The sequence below is a fragment of the Eutrigla gurnardus genome (assembly GCF_963514095.1).
Source record: "Eutrigla gurnardus genome assembly, chromosome: 16".
Lineage (NCBI taxonomy): Eukaryota > Metazoa > Chordata > Actinopteri > Perciformes > Triglidae > Eutrigla > Eutrigla gurnardus.
Genome location: NC_139927.1, coordinates 16999841 through 17015991, shown reverse-complemented (window position 1 = coordinate 17015991; position 16151 = coordinate 16999841). Strand labels below are relative to the sequence as shown.

At 42.7% G+C, this 16151-nt stretch overlaps 2 protein-coding genes across 2 annotated transcripts; both read right to left on the bottom strand.

Moving 5' to 3' along the window:
* Positions 1-253: 253 nt before the first annotated feature.
* On the bottom strand, positions 254-3728 carry gpr31 (G protein-coupled receptor 31). The gene is made up of 2 exons (XM_084030918.1): positions 2879-3728; positions 254-1783 (listed from the first exon to the last, which is right to left on the bottom strand). Exons 1-2 carry the CDS (start codon positions 3431-3433, stop codon positions 1322-1324), a joined length of 1017 nt encoding a protein of 338 aa, XP_083887044.1. The 5' UTR covers positions 3434-3728; the 3' UTR covers positions 254-1321.
* A 9480-nt stretch (positions 3729-13208) lies between these two features.
* Positions 13209-16106, bottom strand: ttll2 (tubulin tyrosine ligase-like family, member 2). Its single transcript, XM_084030493.1, has 4 exons — positions 16028-16106; positions 15381-15615; positions 13819-15104; positions 13209-13644 (listed from the first exon to the last, which is right to left on the bottom strand). Exons 1-4 carry the CDS (start codon positions 16054-16056, stop codon positions 13323-13325), a joined length of 1872 nt encoding a protein of 623 aa, XP_083886619.1. The 5' UTR covers positions 16057-16106; the 3' UTR covers positions 13209-13322.
* Between the last annotated feature and the right edge of the window lie 45 nt (positions 16107-16151).

The window sequence follows — 16151 nt, the reverse complement described above, 5'->3', positions numbered from 1 at the left end:
GTATAACCATAGTTACAGGAACACATTGTGTAAATGCTTTTTTATATAATATTCATAACAATTCAAAATATGATTAATTCCCTCTATTAAATTGAACCTGTTTTGTGGGGTGATAAAACCTGAATACTTTTGCGTAGACATATAATAACCCACATGAACATCACTGGTATCATCAGTATTTCTATTTGCACGTAGTGACTGTAGACAAGGGATGTGGGGCTTTACTAAAAAGGTCTCTACTTGTTATTGAGGCTATATTAATATGGATGCAAAATAAAAAACAAGAAATGGAAACGGCTCTGCTCAGGCTCAGTTTCCTCAGTTGTATGATACATTCAAAGGAAGATGAATAATATTATACACAATGATGCACGCTTTCAACATTCAGATGAGTAAGATTTACCTGTAATGAAACCCAGATTCACCAGATTGTCTATCTATCTATAGCCAGACAGACAGTGACCAACAGACTCACTGCACATTACTGTTGATGATATCATCGCTGTGAGTGAGACCATTCAGTGATGTTTACATGCCCAACACAACGCATTCGAATACGGTTGAGTCAAGCGTTTTGTAATCTGGTCGAAGGCATGAGTCATGATTTATATCGTCAGGGAAATTTTTCCATTTTTGAGGCATGTTGTGTTTGCACTCTGGATTAATGGTTGTCAAATCACCAGATAAGAAAAATGATCCCAGACAGAAAATATGTACAATGCAGTTCATCAGAACCACAATAAACGTTTACAATCAACTCCCTGTATGGGCCTTTAGGATTAGGTCTTGTGTAATAGGGGATCTACATGCATCCTTGTGATGCCCCTTCCCTCTTTATTTTCCCAAGTTTTGCAATTAGTTTCACAGAAAAAATGTTTGACGTTTGAATTTCGGCAGAAGGCGTTATATTGACGACATTACATACTTAATGCCTGTTTGACGTTGGTAGCTTTGATGCAGAGGGTTTTTTTCTGCAGCTAAAAGGAATCTTTCTTGGTACTCGTTGTCCAAGACAAACCCTCATGTTTCAGAAAAATAAAAAAATCAATATCAATATATTCTGGACTATTGGGAGACTATTTCACCTGTTGACGGTCAATTCACAGTGAACACCTGACACACTTTGGAAGAACCAGGTCTTCCTATTCACACATGTACCTCCATTTATGTCTCCTTTATTACTGTACGTCTTGTCTTCATCATGCATCTTACCTTCAGAGTCCCAATTCATAAAGTAAGTACATGTTTGGAACACTGTCGGTCTCAGTCCTTTAGCGTTGGTGTCACTATGCAGAGAAACAGCCTCTGTGTTTTATGAATTTCAAATGACATTATTGCGTGGAGGTTTCGGTGTGTGTCCTGTTGAGCTCTCTATAGGAACTTGGTTGCCTTTCAATAAGAATGGGAAATAATTGGAGAGGTAAAGGCTTTTAAACTTGGTGCTGCAGAAGCAGTAGATGAGCGGATCCAGCAGACCGTCCATGTAGGAGAGGACCATGAGACCGTCAAAGGCCACGGTGGCTTTATCCTGCATGACATCGGGCCACTCTTGGACCCGGGCGATCAGCAGAACCATCCTGGCTATGGTGCAGGGGAGGAAACACATGGAGAAGACCACCATGACGGACATCACCAGAAAGACTGCTCTCCTCAGCTTGGTCTTATCCCCGATGGTTTTTTTCCTCAGCCGGTTGACGATGTGCACCGTGCAGTAGACCAGGATCACGAAGGGGATGAGAATCTGGGTAAAGAAGACCACTTCTCGCATACTGTCCACCACATCCTAAAATCAGAAAAAAAAGGGATCAGCTTAATTGCCATGTACATCAATGACAAAGTCTCATTCTGGATTTGCCATTGTGTTACTATCCATCCATCCATCCATCCATTGTCTACCGCGGGGGGGGGGGGGGGGGGCATGGAGCCAATCCCAGCTGTCATTGGGCGAAGGCAGGGTACACCCTGGACAGGACGCCAGTCTATCGCAGGGCCATTGTGTTACTATTGTAAATATATTTAATGTATATAAATGACACATAATATAGACAACAGCAAGTAGGGAATCTTCTGGCGACCTGTCCCCAGCCAGCTGCCACCTTATTATGACATGGACATACTATTGTGTGTGCAAAATTAAACAAAATATCAGTTTTAAACTGGCCATACCACCTTTACCTACTAGTAACAACGAGTGTGAATGAATCTGCCTCTGAAATGTAGTGGGGTATAAATATAATCAAATAAAATGGAAATATACCTCAAAATTGCACCCAAATACAGTATTACTACTTACACAACTTTACTCTACAGAGCAGGTGTATGGAAAAGCAGTCAACAGTATGAATGCTGGAAACAGGCTGTATATAAGCAGAGCTTTAGGATGAGATAACCCTAATATCATACATTTCTCTCTTCCCATAAACCACATAAATTACCTAATATCTCTGTCAGTGGTGGAATGTAATGAAGTCCATTTACTCAAGTCCTCTAATTCAGTAACCTTTCTTAACTATTTTTACTTTACTTGAGTATTTCGACTACTTCATACTTATACTCTATATTGTACTGTTTACTCTAAGTTTACTTGATGAACTTAGTTAATAGATACTATGCAGGACTAGAGACTCAGGCTGTGTTGAGTAACTAGTTAAAAAAATAAGTCCGTATTTTGTGTTGCGTGTGACGCATGTTTTAATGTGATAACATCAAAACATGCTCACTAAGCATGGTGTTGCCACATGCTCACAACTGACAGCAGTTATTTGAGGGAAACACATCACGCGACACACACCCTTATGAAACGATTCCACTCATCTCATGCATCTATACCACATTGACTAACAAAACTGGGAAGAGACATGTAAAGTGACCTCATTACCTTCACCAATGCATCGTCTTTATTGTCGCCGGGCTGTTGGCTGTGGCTGTTGCAGCAGTCAAAGTTCTTGAGCATGGTGGGAATGGTGAGAGGCAGGAGAAGCAGCCAGATGAGGATCGAGATGTGAGGAGATTTCTTGAGAGCTCTGAGGAGATTCTTTCGACCGGGGTGCACCACGTTGAAGTATCGGTCGATGGAGGTGACCGTCAGGAAGGCGATGCTGGCCCCTCGGTTCAAAAACAACATGAAGAGCATTGCCTTGCAAACTGTGTTGTTCGAGTTCCTCCTCTCTCCATCGATGAAGTTGTACGCCTTTATGGGCAAACAGATGAGCAGCAGAATGTCGGCCAGCACCAGGTTGAAGAGGAAGACGTTGTTGCTGTTGGATTTCCAGAACTTCAGCTTGAATATGAAGAGGTGGAGGACGGATGCGTTCAGAGGTATTGCCAGGATGAAAATCACTATCATGATAGCTGCAAAGAATTTATACAGCGCCCTGTTTGAGGCTTCGCAGTCCTCAATAAGTTGGTAAATAGATGTATGGTTGTTATCCATTTGACCAATGAAGTAAGCCAATGAGTAAATATGAATGTGTTAGTTTCCCTCTAGGCTGACAAGGAAATCACTTCACACATGAAGTCTCACCCGGCAAACACACACACACACACACACACACACACACACACACCCAACAAAACCCTGCTAAACAAGTTTCTTCAATGTCTTCGGTCTTAATCCTCTTAGGTTGTGGATTCTTCTTTCAGTCCTTGGTGAGGTTTCAATGTCCTGTTTTGTGAGCGTCAGTCAGGTCTGGAAGTGATTCTATCCACGGAGCAAATGGTTGACAGTTTCTTTGAGCTTGCCTTGCGGTTCAGCCCTGTGCTTGTGGCCCCGCCTTTTTTGTAGCCTGAGGAGTTGACTCACCAGTTGCTTTTCCACTGTGGGACCAGCGGGGCTTACAAGGGGCCAAGACCGGTCTGAAACATGCAAAATACAAATAAGACAAACGCTGTTTCCCCACAGGAAACTTCAATCTAGCAATGCACAATCATGGTGAAACTTGTTTTATGATTAAAAAAAACTCACAGAAATAAATCATGGGAACATTAATTTTCGTGCAAAAGCATACTTACAGGCACAAACTGTGAGAATTTGTTTTAACCCTTTGAGGGTTCAGTAAATCCCAGAAGCTGCTGAATTGACTTCCAGTTACAGCTTTCTAGCCTTGCAGCTCTTTTGCTCCCTGGTTTACTGTTTAAAACTGTACGCCTCTTCTGCAGATGCTAAAAATGCTTTAAAAATGAAGGAATCTAATCCTCCTTGGAGTACGCGTATGTGGATCCCTGGGAATTGATGAGGGATGCAAGTGTAGGCATGATGATGTGGACGTAGCGCTGCTGTCAGTGTCCTCTACTATGTAAGGAAAAGTTGTGTGGAATGTTGCGTCCTATGGGAGGAGGAGAAGGCGGCCAGCCTAAGGCCTCATACTCAACTCTGTTTCTCGGACGTTGCATGCTTCAAACTCCTTCTCTCCTTCAGCTGCAAGTCTAGACAGCTCTTCAGAGTCAAACTGGTTTCAAGAGACGCGAAGAGGACGTGACCCGATTCATGATTTAAAAGCCGCCTTTGTACAAGACTACACGACACGTCAAAGTAACAGTTTTAGTACCTTAATTATATAATAAATCTGGGTCTATAATATTATTTGTTTTCTGAACATTTCTCACATGTCATTGAATGGTTTTACGAGTTTATTGCTTGTTTATTTGTGCATTTGTTGGCTTTAGATTTATACAAAGTGACTCGCTCCTTGGGTGAGTACCTAGTCTGAACTTTGGCCTCCCCTCCCTCTCCTGTGCTCCCTCCACTGACAATGATTTAATTGTATATTGGGTTACTCAGTCAACTATGCGGCAGATCAAAGTATAATTGAAGCCCAGTGTTTTGGTCAGATGGACCTGGTAGCACAGCAATGCTCACTATCTACCTGAAGGATTAGTTTTATGAAGAGGATTGATAGTGGGGCAATTTCAATGTCGTATTTTAACAGCCTATTCCTCATTTGCTATCAAACTGGGGCAGTAAAATGAGAGGTTTTCTAAACAAGCCACAAAAGTGGCTGAAACAAGCCACTTTTGTCTATGGGGTCAGTTCAGTCTCATTAATAATGAATGCACAGAGAAGGAGTCACAAATGTATTTTGTGATTTATATATAAATTACTCACAAATACATTTCAATACACACACAAATGGATATCGGTATGTAAAAATGTAAAATAAATCCATAAACAAAAGTTTCACAAACATATTTCTGAACCACACACAAATGTGTCTTGTTTTAAACAAATGTAATATAAATATTTTCAATTTTCATAAAATGTATTTGTATGTTGTTACATTTATATCAAACTGTTAAACTTGAATTTACAAGACGCTGTTCTTTTGTGAACTTGTTTGCATTTGTGCGTGAACCAGTGTATTTGTGTGTGGACTCTTGAGGCTCTCCTGACGTGGCTGGATTCACGAATGCATTTTTTTTTTCAACAAGGAGCTCTTTGTAGCCAATCAGATGCCTCCCTCGTTTTCAGCCAATCACATGACTGCATTCCCACGAGGGGTACCTCACTATGACCAGAACAGCATCAGAAGACCCATCAAACAAGTTAACAATCACACTACAGTTCTCAGATTGTCAAGCCAAACTGTGACTGCAGTAGCACTTACTTTAAAGTTGTACCTGCTGCTATAACTCACTGTCAGCCATACTATCTCACAGAAGGCTGAGATGTTTGGTGCTCATCCATTCACATTCTTTTGGCTTCCAGCGTGTGCCGAGTGAAACTATGCCTCGTATCCTGCAGATTCACTCCTTCATCTAGCAGCATTATATACAGCAGCAGACCAGAGACACTTGCGTACCACCACAGGGACTGATCACTGATGACTGTACTCAGAGATGGTGACCAGGATCCAGTCAGACAGGTAATTGGCAGATTAGGCTAGATGACTTTAAGGTACATGATAAACAACAACAAACATACAAATAATTATTCATATAACTTGCTATAAGTAAGTTTGCATTTGCATTTGCTGCCAACAAATATTAAATTCCTCAGAGCTATGAATATTATGAACAGGGAAAAACGGTTCAGTGGAGTTGTGTTTTATTGAAATGTCATTTTGTTCATTTGTTTACTTTATAGTGTCATTGCCCGTGCTACTTTCAGTCTCAATCATAATAATTGAAGGAGATGAAGGGCTGATCCATTAGAATGCAGCTGCCCAAAAAATCTAATCTAATCCAATAAAAAAAATAGCTTTACTGCTATAATCCTATTAAAAGTCAATATCAACATATGCACCTAACTCTGAAATCATTTTCCATTTTCTTTTATTTTTCAGAACCCCTGTGGGTCAGGGAGGTTGACGGAGATACGTTACTTCTGGCGGCAGGGTGAGGGCATTTCCAAGATGGACAGAAATAATTTGAAGGTCACTGATCAGCAGGAGGTTCAGAGGAGCGTTTCCCTCAGCCCAGTAGGGAGTTAACCCCTGACCTCCATCCACGCTTTTTTAAGACGAAGGCTCACAGCTTGAAACCATCCAGTCTTTTGACCCGTCAGCCCGAGCACAGACAAGACTTCTGCTCTGGTTCATATCAGACAGCTGAGTGCAGCCAGAGAAAGACCCAAACTGAGGTTCAGGCTTTGGTTCAGGTCTGCAGCCAAGAACAACCTTTCTTCAACACTCCTCTCCTGCCCAAACCTGAAACCCCACCTTTCCAAGTCAAACAGATCGCTGCTATTTCCACGGAAACAGGCGTAGGAGAGAAAGTTAGGCAATTACAAGTCCAGAGAGAAACTGCATTTGAAAGAAGATGATGAGACAGAATGAATCAATCACTATGAGCTGACACATTCTGTTAGCAAGTCGTTCAAAGAGGGAAGGGTGGGGCACCACGAAATGGAGAAAGTTGGTGAAACTGCAGGAAGCATTGTTGACCATGACGAGGTAAAAGGTCAGTTTGAATTCACCAGCGCCACCTCGGAGGATCTATGGGAACAATCCCCGCCGCAGAACGACATTCATATCATAGCTGCATATGAATCAAACTAATCAGAACCATTCCTCCCCTCCAGGGACAACAGAGTTTCCCCTCGGGTTTGGAGAAATCAGGAAGTTATTGTTAGTTTTAAGACATTGGATGACCACATTGAAAGAGTCTCAAGCTTTTTTGAAACTCTATCCACATGCTGTGATGGAACAACAACACAGTCTCATCTTCAGCCAGTGCCGTCAAGACCAGGAAGCAGCAAAGCCTCAAACTGGGTTAAAGGTCAAAAACAAGCTACAGCAGCAGCATTTTGTATTTTTTGGCCTCACAACACAAGTCAAGTCCAGACAGCTCTGAAACATCGTACGATTTTCAAGCATTCCCCTACAAGAAGCGCTACTGGTGAGGGTGAAGATAGCCCATGTCACCAGTTTCCCAAGCTCCCATCCCCCCCAACCTACATCGGCCTTCAGGATCCCCATTTAAATCTCTGAGGATCATAATGTCAGCGAGGCTGAGAGGGATGTTCCCAGCGATCCAGAAACAGGACCAGAGTTTGGTTCTTCATTAAGCTCTTCACTCTTTCTACAGGTCCACCAGAGATGTTAAAACTATCAAAATGGTCATTTTGACAAACGTCTAAAGATGCAATAACTGTTTTTTTCTCTTCCGCAGCACGTATGGCGATACGCAAAATGTATTCAAAAGTTTATCTGAAGCTGAGAGAGACATTGAAAATTGTCCACTCATAAATATTTTTTGTTCAACATTACTTTACTTGAATCATGTTCAGGTATACAAAACCTGTAATAAAAGACCTCCTGTCTCTTCTGTGTATTTCTTCATGTGTAGGCGGTCAGAAAATGTTGAAGATGCTGAAACCAGAAAGGAAACTTCTAGATGTAACTTAAATGTCACCGACAGCTTGTGGTATTCTGATAGCATGGGAAATGGACATCTATGTTTCATCTGCTCTACTATCTGCGTCACCTCATTGGTCCAGGAAGTGGGTATGTGTCATTTTGATCAGTTTATCATAATACCAGCACCTTAACCTTAATTTCTGGATTATTATCATATCTGTTCTTTCCTCCTAGATAACGCACATGCAAAATGATATAATGTGCATAGGTGAACAACAACATGGCAGTGACCTTTCCCACTTAGCTTGATTCAGCTTCAGATTGTGCTAACAGAAATATTGGAGGATAAAGATACCCTTTTATTCAGAGTTCAGACATTCATTGTACCTCAGGATGAATTACAGTAACTTTGGGGATGACAGACCTTTAATTGAGTGTCATCATCAAGTCAAATTTCACCAAAAGTACCTGCAGAACTACTATTAATAGTTCAATGCAAATAAGCAAATATTGTCTAATTGGCTAATACGCGAAACAAAGATAGTTAATGTGATAAACTGTAGACTCTTAGTTTTGATTTATTATTCTGTTAATATTTTGGCTTCATTTCCTAAATTGCTCCGTTAGTATGCAGAGAATAGATGTGAAGAGATGTGCTGCAAAGGAGATATCGTCATCATCTCAGACAGAAAACAGAGCCAGGACACCAGAAATCAGCACAGTCTGCACAAACTGGAAACCAGCAGAGTCCAGGTCAGTGTGGTGGGAGAAAATGTGTCTTGGCCTGCTTTAAGCCTGCACTCAAAAATGCCACAGGTTTTTGTTTGACTCAGAACTGTTCTCATAAGTGTGAATACCAGAAATCACATGAAATCTGATCTTTCTGATTTGGGCCACTTTTCAATGTGGTCCTAAATCAGATCTGATTCTTTTTTTCTTTTCTTTTTTAATGCTGAAAAGCCTTACTGGAATTCATGTAACTATACGTCACTCTAGATAGACGCTCGTCACGACTGTGTGCTGTGGGAATGGTGGTTACCTGCACCTGTTGCCAGCCAAAACAAACCAGCTCATACGCACTTTCTCAGGTAGATGTGTCGCCTGAGTGTCTTGCTGTGAGAGTCCTGTGGAGAGGCGCTGACAGATGTGGTTAAAGGTATCTCTCCAATGTGTTTTAGTGAAGCCAGAAACCAGACACACTGACCACGGTTGCCTCCATGTTTACTTCGAGATGACAGTATGTGACATCCTTGCTCTTTTGTGCGTGCGAGTCATATCAGGACCATGATCAGTTCACACCAGAATTTGGTATACATTTTTTTTAATCAGATTTAGCACGAAGGTTTGTTTTGCAGCGTTTGTATCAGACTGTACTCTGCTGGAGGAGAGTTATTGTATTCGAGCTTCCCTAATAAACAGAATCAGCTCCGGATGGGATCGAGCTGAATCTGCACCGATTGCGCTGCAGTGTTGCTTAATAGCAGCTTCAGCGTTTCTCATGACATCATCGGCCTGTTGCACAAACACACACCACCAAGCAGTTTCACACCCTCCGTATTCACACATTTGATTGTTCCTCATGGACGTGTTGAAGGTGAAATACTTTGTTGCGGAATAACTGTGCAGCACTTCTCGTGTGTCAGAGCCGTGCCATAATAATTTACTACCTCACGTTTCTGTAGAGCTCCTTCTAGGATTCCCTGAAGCGTTGAATACCACCCACAACTACCGGTGTACAGTACACGACGGTATGTTGCAGAACTCGTACCACCAGTGAGGCATTTGCATTTAAACGATTACATGCTCTTTGATAGCGGTGCTTCAACAATGCTTTCAGGCACCAGTCCAGCCTTTCACAACAACGATAAAGAGTCTGAAGTGGATGTGGAACCTATTCCGTTGGGTGACATTAGATTGTGTAGCTGATGTCATGAATGTGAAGCATCACACTGTTGGGAAATTGTCTTTCTTATCTGACTAATTATTAATAACAATACCAAAAAAAATGATTCACACACGTATTTTCCGACCGGGGCGGACCTGTTGCTGGCAGTTTTGTTCTGATGTCGCTCACCTGCTTGTCTTACTGGAAACGATGATCATTGCCGCTCTGAAATCTGATGCCAGGATTCAGCTCTGATTTGACCGCCATAGAAACTTAACACACAGAGCTCTGTGCCCGACACTTGCAAAATGAGAAATGGCTTCCTTAAACCTAATGTATATCTGCGAGACATAATTCAATCTCAGATGTATTATCTCCGCCTCTTTTACATTGTGTAATGTCATATTATTCACAATTAGAAAGCAGCAGCTGCTCGCCACAGATTGTTCATGTCATTCGATATCATGAGGTTTTGGGAAAAGGCTGAGTCATCTTTTGTTCCCGGCAGATCGGGAAGCTGTAGAGCTCCTAAAAACCAAACAACTTACCGGAACGTTTTATCTTAACAACCTGAAAAATGTTTAAAGTGGACAAACGTACACGTCAGCATAGCTACACGAGTCCGACGTATTGTTGCCAGTTTGTTAGGTACGCCCGACTACAATCAGAATCAGAAAGGAGTTTATTGCCAAGTATGTTTTCACATAACATAAATATGAACATAAATATATTGTTTTTTTACCCTAAATGAAAAAAAACCAATGCAGTCTTATACAACAATCCTCCCTTTACAAAGGTTATGATGTTTAGGTGGCGATACGATCCTTTCGGAGGCTGCATTTTGCGGTGCTGTTGAATGTCTTACATGATACTGAGAGGTGTGTCAATATTTTTGTCAACCCAGTTAATATCAACTAGTTCAGTGGCCGTTTGAAAGCGCCTGTTCATGCCGATCTCTTGGCCTCGGGTATGCTTACAGCTTTCTCACTACAAACAAGTTCACACTCGATGCTGCACTTTGGATTTCACCCTCATTAGTTCTCATAACTTTTGAGGATGTCTACTTTTTTTTTTAAAAACAGGATGCTATGAATTGTGTGTTTCATTTTTGTTATGAGAAAATAATGTGATTTGACAAAATGTAATGAGAAAATATGCATGCGAGGTCAATAAACAGCAGAGCATGGACCCTGCATCGTTGCAAATGGTTATTTGTCCAATATGTCCCAGCTGAAAATGAAAATCAAACATGAACATGTTTTTAAAAGATTAATGATATTATACAATGGCAGTATAATTCTGCACTTTGAGCCCAAACTAAATGGTAAAGCCGAGTGTTTCACTATAAAATGATAACAAAAAAATTAAACTGGTTCAACTAAGTGATTCAAGAAGATTGAGCAGTTGTTTGGGGGGGTTAACAAACCGCAGTTTCGTTTTGACCTAATTGAGCTTGATACTGATACGGAAACTCCTGTCATCAGGTGTGAGCGGTGAAATACGGCGTGGCGTAAATCTGTGCAAACATTTACAAACATACTCCCACTTCTTCAGGGGAACACATGAGTCACATACAAGAGCTGTGTGTGTGTGAGTGTGTGTGTGTGTGTGTAGGTGTGTGTGTGTGTGTGTGTGTGTGTGTGTGTGTGTGTGTGTGTGTGTAGGTGTGTGTGTGTGTGTGTGTCTGTGTGTGTGTGTGTGTGTGTGTGTGTGTCTGTGTGTGTGTGTGTGTGTGTGTGTGTGTGTGTGTGTGTGTGTGTGTGTGTGTGTGTGTGTGTGTGTGTGTGTGTGTGTGTGCAGGCCCTCAGGCAGCAGATGGAAGCCCTTCAGCAGCAGTTCAAGCAGAGAGAGAGAGAGAGAGAGAGAGAGAGAGACTGGTCTGTAGTTTGATGCCTGCTGGAGGAGCTGATAAGAGAATACTCTGAAGAAACTACCACAGTGCCGCCCAGTGGCTGGCCAATGTAGTGCACAAACACACACTAGGTCTACACCAGGAGGGAAGGACAGAGGTAAAAAATATATTTATGTATTTAGTCTTCTGGAATCTTCACTATTTGCCTTTCATATAATAGTTTGTTATTCTTTACTTTCAGTCTTTCAGTGTCATCAAAGCAGACATCACAATATCTGCAATATCCCCTCAAACAACAGAACTAGAGAGAAAAGAAACTCACTCATGATGGACTAAAGAAAACATTTAGAAGGAAACTAAATCCAAGGACACCTAAAGAAGAATGAAAAAAGATTCTGTTAGCCATCACCCCTTATTACTAATTTGATTGATAACAGTTATTTACCATTTATTTCTCTTCTCCTTGCAAAACTGCACATTCCTCTCATCACACTTATTCATTTATGAATAAATATACACACACGTTCATATATGCACACAGACACAATACTCCCACTAACATAAACAGCTACAAATCTGTACTATATTGACACTATAACATCCGTTTCATACGCGTTGTGTTAATATCTGTATATTCCGTTACACCTTTTCTGTGTAATAAGTCATCTGTACACTGTTACACATACAATATAACATAAAATGTTATAATAGGAGTTGAAATACTCAGAGCTACTCGCCCATTAGTCCATTTATTTTACTGTCGTGTAAATCTTATCAGTATCAAATTATTCAAGTATATAATAGAGTCTTAAGTGGTTTTTAAGCCCACCGGTAATAATTTATGAAGCGGACAAAAGATGGTGTCAAAGCACTGACTGACCTCATTAGATGTTTATGCAGTGCAAGTTGATATGTTCCCCCATGCCAACGCTCACTGCCCAAGCCTGATTTTACCTTCACAACTTACAGGATTAGAGATCAAAAACAGAGCTAATATTGGCCTGACATTCATCAGGTGAACACAAACATGACTCCAAATTAATAATAACTTAGCAACAGTATAAGGTCACCATATACACAGTATATATCAAGAATCAATTTAAGAGGTGATGATGTATGAAAGGCACTGTCCCCAAGTGGCCAAAAAGACCAGCTATTGCAGGTTTAAATTTATATTAGCACATTAAACACAGTTTAAAGTTTAAACTCGTATTACAGTTGGTTAACACCACAAACAGGACATTTAAAAGGTTTCCAGACTTGCCAGCCCTGTATATGACTTCAGCTTAAAAATATTCAATTTCTAATGTCTCCTTCTGTAACAGAGAAGTGACACCCTGGGGGGAAGAGAGAGATCTTATTTCCAGACCACACCACAACAAGTATTTGTCTACATAAGACTGAAGTCACTGTTATATTGTAGGATTAGTTTCAGGGTGCAGGGTCAGGAAGTCAGTGGAACCCAGGAACGCTAGGGGCCGTTGAACTGACAGCTAACCGGTATCCTCATAAATATATGATGCCACAAGGTAACCAGTAAGAGGGCAGATGCAGACATAGTGGAATTCTACAGTCTGATATATCATATTCTGGAGCCCAAGTATCTGTCTTGTGCATTATTTTTTATGTCTCAGTCATTTTGGGATTCAATGACAGTTGATGAATAAAAAGCTTCTCTACCTGCCATTTATTTTAAAAATACATGAGAAAAAAACAAACAAATGAAATGAGGAAAATCGAAGAAAAAACAAATCGAGCCTTAAATAGAAATAAAACAAGGAAGGCCACTCTACGTGGGTTTAAAGCATTCACTGAGCAATGGAGGATCCTTCGGCCCCCACAGCAGTGAATCAAAGTCTTCTTCACCACCTATCTCCTTCTTCACCTCCTTCTCTTCTCTCCTCCTCCTCCTCTTGCCTGGCGTGGCCACCTGAGCAGTGAGCTTGTGAAGCTCCTGTATGACCATCTTCACATCCAGTTCATGCTGCGAGGCCCTCAGAGTGGCTCTATTAAATGGGAACGTCCGTACAAAGTCTCCGACTCTGAGCGGAGGTATGTGCTGTTTGTTCAGCGCCGTGGTTCTCTCCATCCTTACTGGTCTGTGACTCCCGCTGTGAAGCAACCGCAGCATTTTTTGTTACCATATATGGCTGGGCAATGAGCACTCGATTTGGGTTACATTTTAAAGCCACAAAACTTTCAAAACAACATTTTCAATCTCTTTAAGTGTCTAAAGATCTTTCATTTGGAGCGATAAACTCAAACAGCATTGTGCTGTAATTTACCTGGAAATGTTCGGGAGCTTGGACCGGCTGAATCCCGGCCCCCTGTGTGGGGTGACGCGTATCCAAGAGGAAACGTCTATCTCAGCTTCTGTTTCGGCGTCGTCACGGTTCCTGACCTCAGACACCTGAAGACTCCTGTGAGCTGGACACATGTTCGTCCTCGAGTGTGGGCCGAGGATCGGGTTCGGGGTCTTGTCTGTGCTGGTTTTGTCGGCTGTGGGGTTAACGATTCTGCACCTGGTGGTGTGGATCTTGTTATAATCAACAGGGGGAAGGCGTCTTTGGTAGGCGGCTACAACGTCATGCTGTCTTTGGTTCATCTTTTCATGCTGGTGAAGAGTTTTCACCACAGGGAAGGTCTGGCTTCCGCTCCTTCGCTTCTGATGTTTGGTTTCTTTACACCCGGAGCGCACAGCTGGCGTTGGAACGTGTGAGGGATGGTTAGCATGGAAACGAGGCTGCTTGTACCCTTGATAGGCCCTCTCTCTCAAGCTGTCGGCCAACGTATAGTTCATCAAATCAATCAGATCGCTGATCAGACCTTTCTTCACTGCGACGTCTGCCGGGCAGTCCAGAGTCAGCGCTGGGCTGTAGTTGACCTCCAGCAGCCACGGTTTAAACAGCACATCAATCAGGATGTCGAAGCCAAACAGCTCCACGCAGTTTGGACAGGAGGGCACGGAGGGGGCGATGGCGAGGAGGGTCAGGGTGACGATGTTGCTGATCCTCTGCCACAAAAGAAGCTTGTTGACGTCTTGGCTGTGGAGAAAATGCCTGAACTGGCTCATGGTCCACTTGCATCCTCGGCCCACTCTCTCTTTTTTGCTCTTGTAGAAGGGGCCCAACTTGTTGATGCTGGTGTTGGTGAGATGGGCGTACAGGTTGCGCAGAGACAACAGGTCGTACTTCTCGGTGGCGAAACGCACCAGGCCTTCTTGGTGAAGGTAAACGGTCAGCGGGCGAAAGCTCTTCACGCACGCGTAGATCCTTAGATCGAATTTGTAGCCGGAGATCAGCAGAGGGTCACTGACGTACCTCTGCACGATCACAGGGCAGTCGTAGACCAAGTCCTTAATGTCCCCGAAGATGAAGATCCCCCTGCCTCTGGAGAGATCCACAGGCTTACATATCCAGTAGGCCGACGGTCCCCCGGTCGGACGCAGCTCGGTGTACTCGGAGAGAAAGCGGGTGTAGTCCTTGGGGAGGATGAAGGCGGTGGGACTGAAGTGGTAGAGAGCTGGACCAAACGTGGCTCTCATCCTCCTCAGGTTGCGTGCCAAGCAGTCCTTCCAAAAGAGTTTCAACTAGTTATTACAAATCAGTGCTGGTATTTCACAACACCCCTACCAGATATTATGTATACGTTGAACAAATGAACAAAGGGCTGCACACCAAAAGTTGGCCGTAGACCTACTTTTACAATTACATAATTATATTTCACGATTTTGGAGGAAGAAAAAGGCTATTGCAGTTTCATTGCCCCGAGGAGACATTCCCTTTATAGCCCTTGGATTACGTTTCCAAACATCTCACAAAGTCAACACATGTCAGATCATTATCACCTTCCGTGTGATGCCAACCGTTTTGGGATGGTGATTGAGGCGCTGCCATGGCAACACGTTGTGATAGTCCGAGTTGCGAAATGCAGAGCCCCGCCAGTAGAGGTTCCAGTCTTCCTCCTCCTGCTCTCTTTTGTCATACTCCTCCCATCCTCGCTCCAGAAGCACCTCCCTCACCACCTCGGGTCCTCCGTCATGTAGTCTGAACACCAGGGATGCAGCCATGCAGCATCGTAATCTGGAAACACAGCAGGTGTATAGAAGGGACACGTTAAAGTGTCTGCATTAGATGAATCACACTCCTTGTGGCTCATTTATGCTTCCATTTCGTGCGTAAATAGAGACGTGCGTTATCAACGTTCTAAACGTCGCTGCCCTCATGCTTTCATGCGTCCTCTACGTTGGAATGGACGTTGAGCAAAACATCCTCTAGAGGGCGTCGTTCACATTAAAACGTTACTCCAATAAAGTTTAAAAAAAAATAAGTTTATCATAACAACAAACATGGCGACTGGACAATGGAGGAGATAACGATCCTGCATCTATTGAGAAGGAGGCAAAATGGCAGGCAGCGTTGTAGACGGCGGTGGTCTGTGAGACCACTGAATACATCCCGAGTGTGGACGGAGACTTCCAGTCATAGGTTTTACCGATGACAGAAATTGACGACGAACGTCATTTTCAGTATATCAGGATGACGTCGGGCCTTTCGACAACTGGCTTCGCCGGGTGGCTCCTCCCATTAAGCATGGGAACTCGCACAATCCACCGGTG

Excerpts from the sequence above, each read along its gene's own strand:
- gpr31 (XM_084030918.1), bottom strand. The coding sequence starts at position 3,433 with ATGGATAACAACCATACATCTATTTACCAACTTATTGAGGACTGCGAA. Across the intron at positions 1,784-2,878 it reads AAGACGATGCATTGGTGAAG|GATGTGGTGGACAGTATGCG; the intron begins GTAATGAGGTCA and ends TTCTGATTTTAG.
- ttll2 (XM_084030493.1), bottom strand. The coding sequence starts at position 16,056 with ATGACGTTCGTCGTCAATTTCTGTCATCG. Across the intron at positions 15,105-15,380 it reads CGGTTGGCATCACACGGAAG|GACTGCTTGGCACGCAACCT; the intron begins GTGATAATGATC and ends CTCTTTTGGAAG. Across the intron at positions 13,645-13,818 it reads AAGCTCCCGAACATTTCCAG|CGGGAGTCACAGACCAGTAA; the intron begins GTAAATTACAGC and ends GTTGCTTCACAG.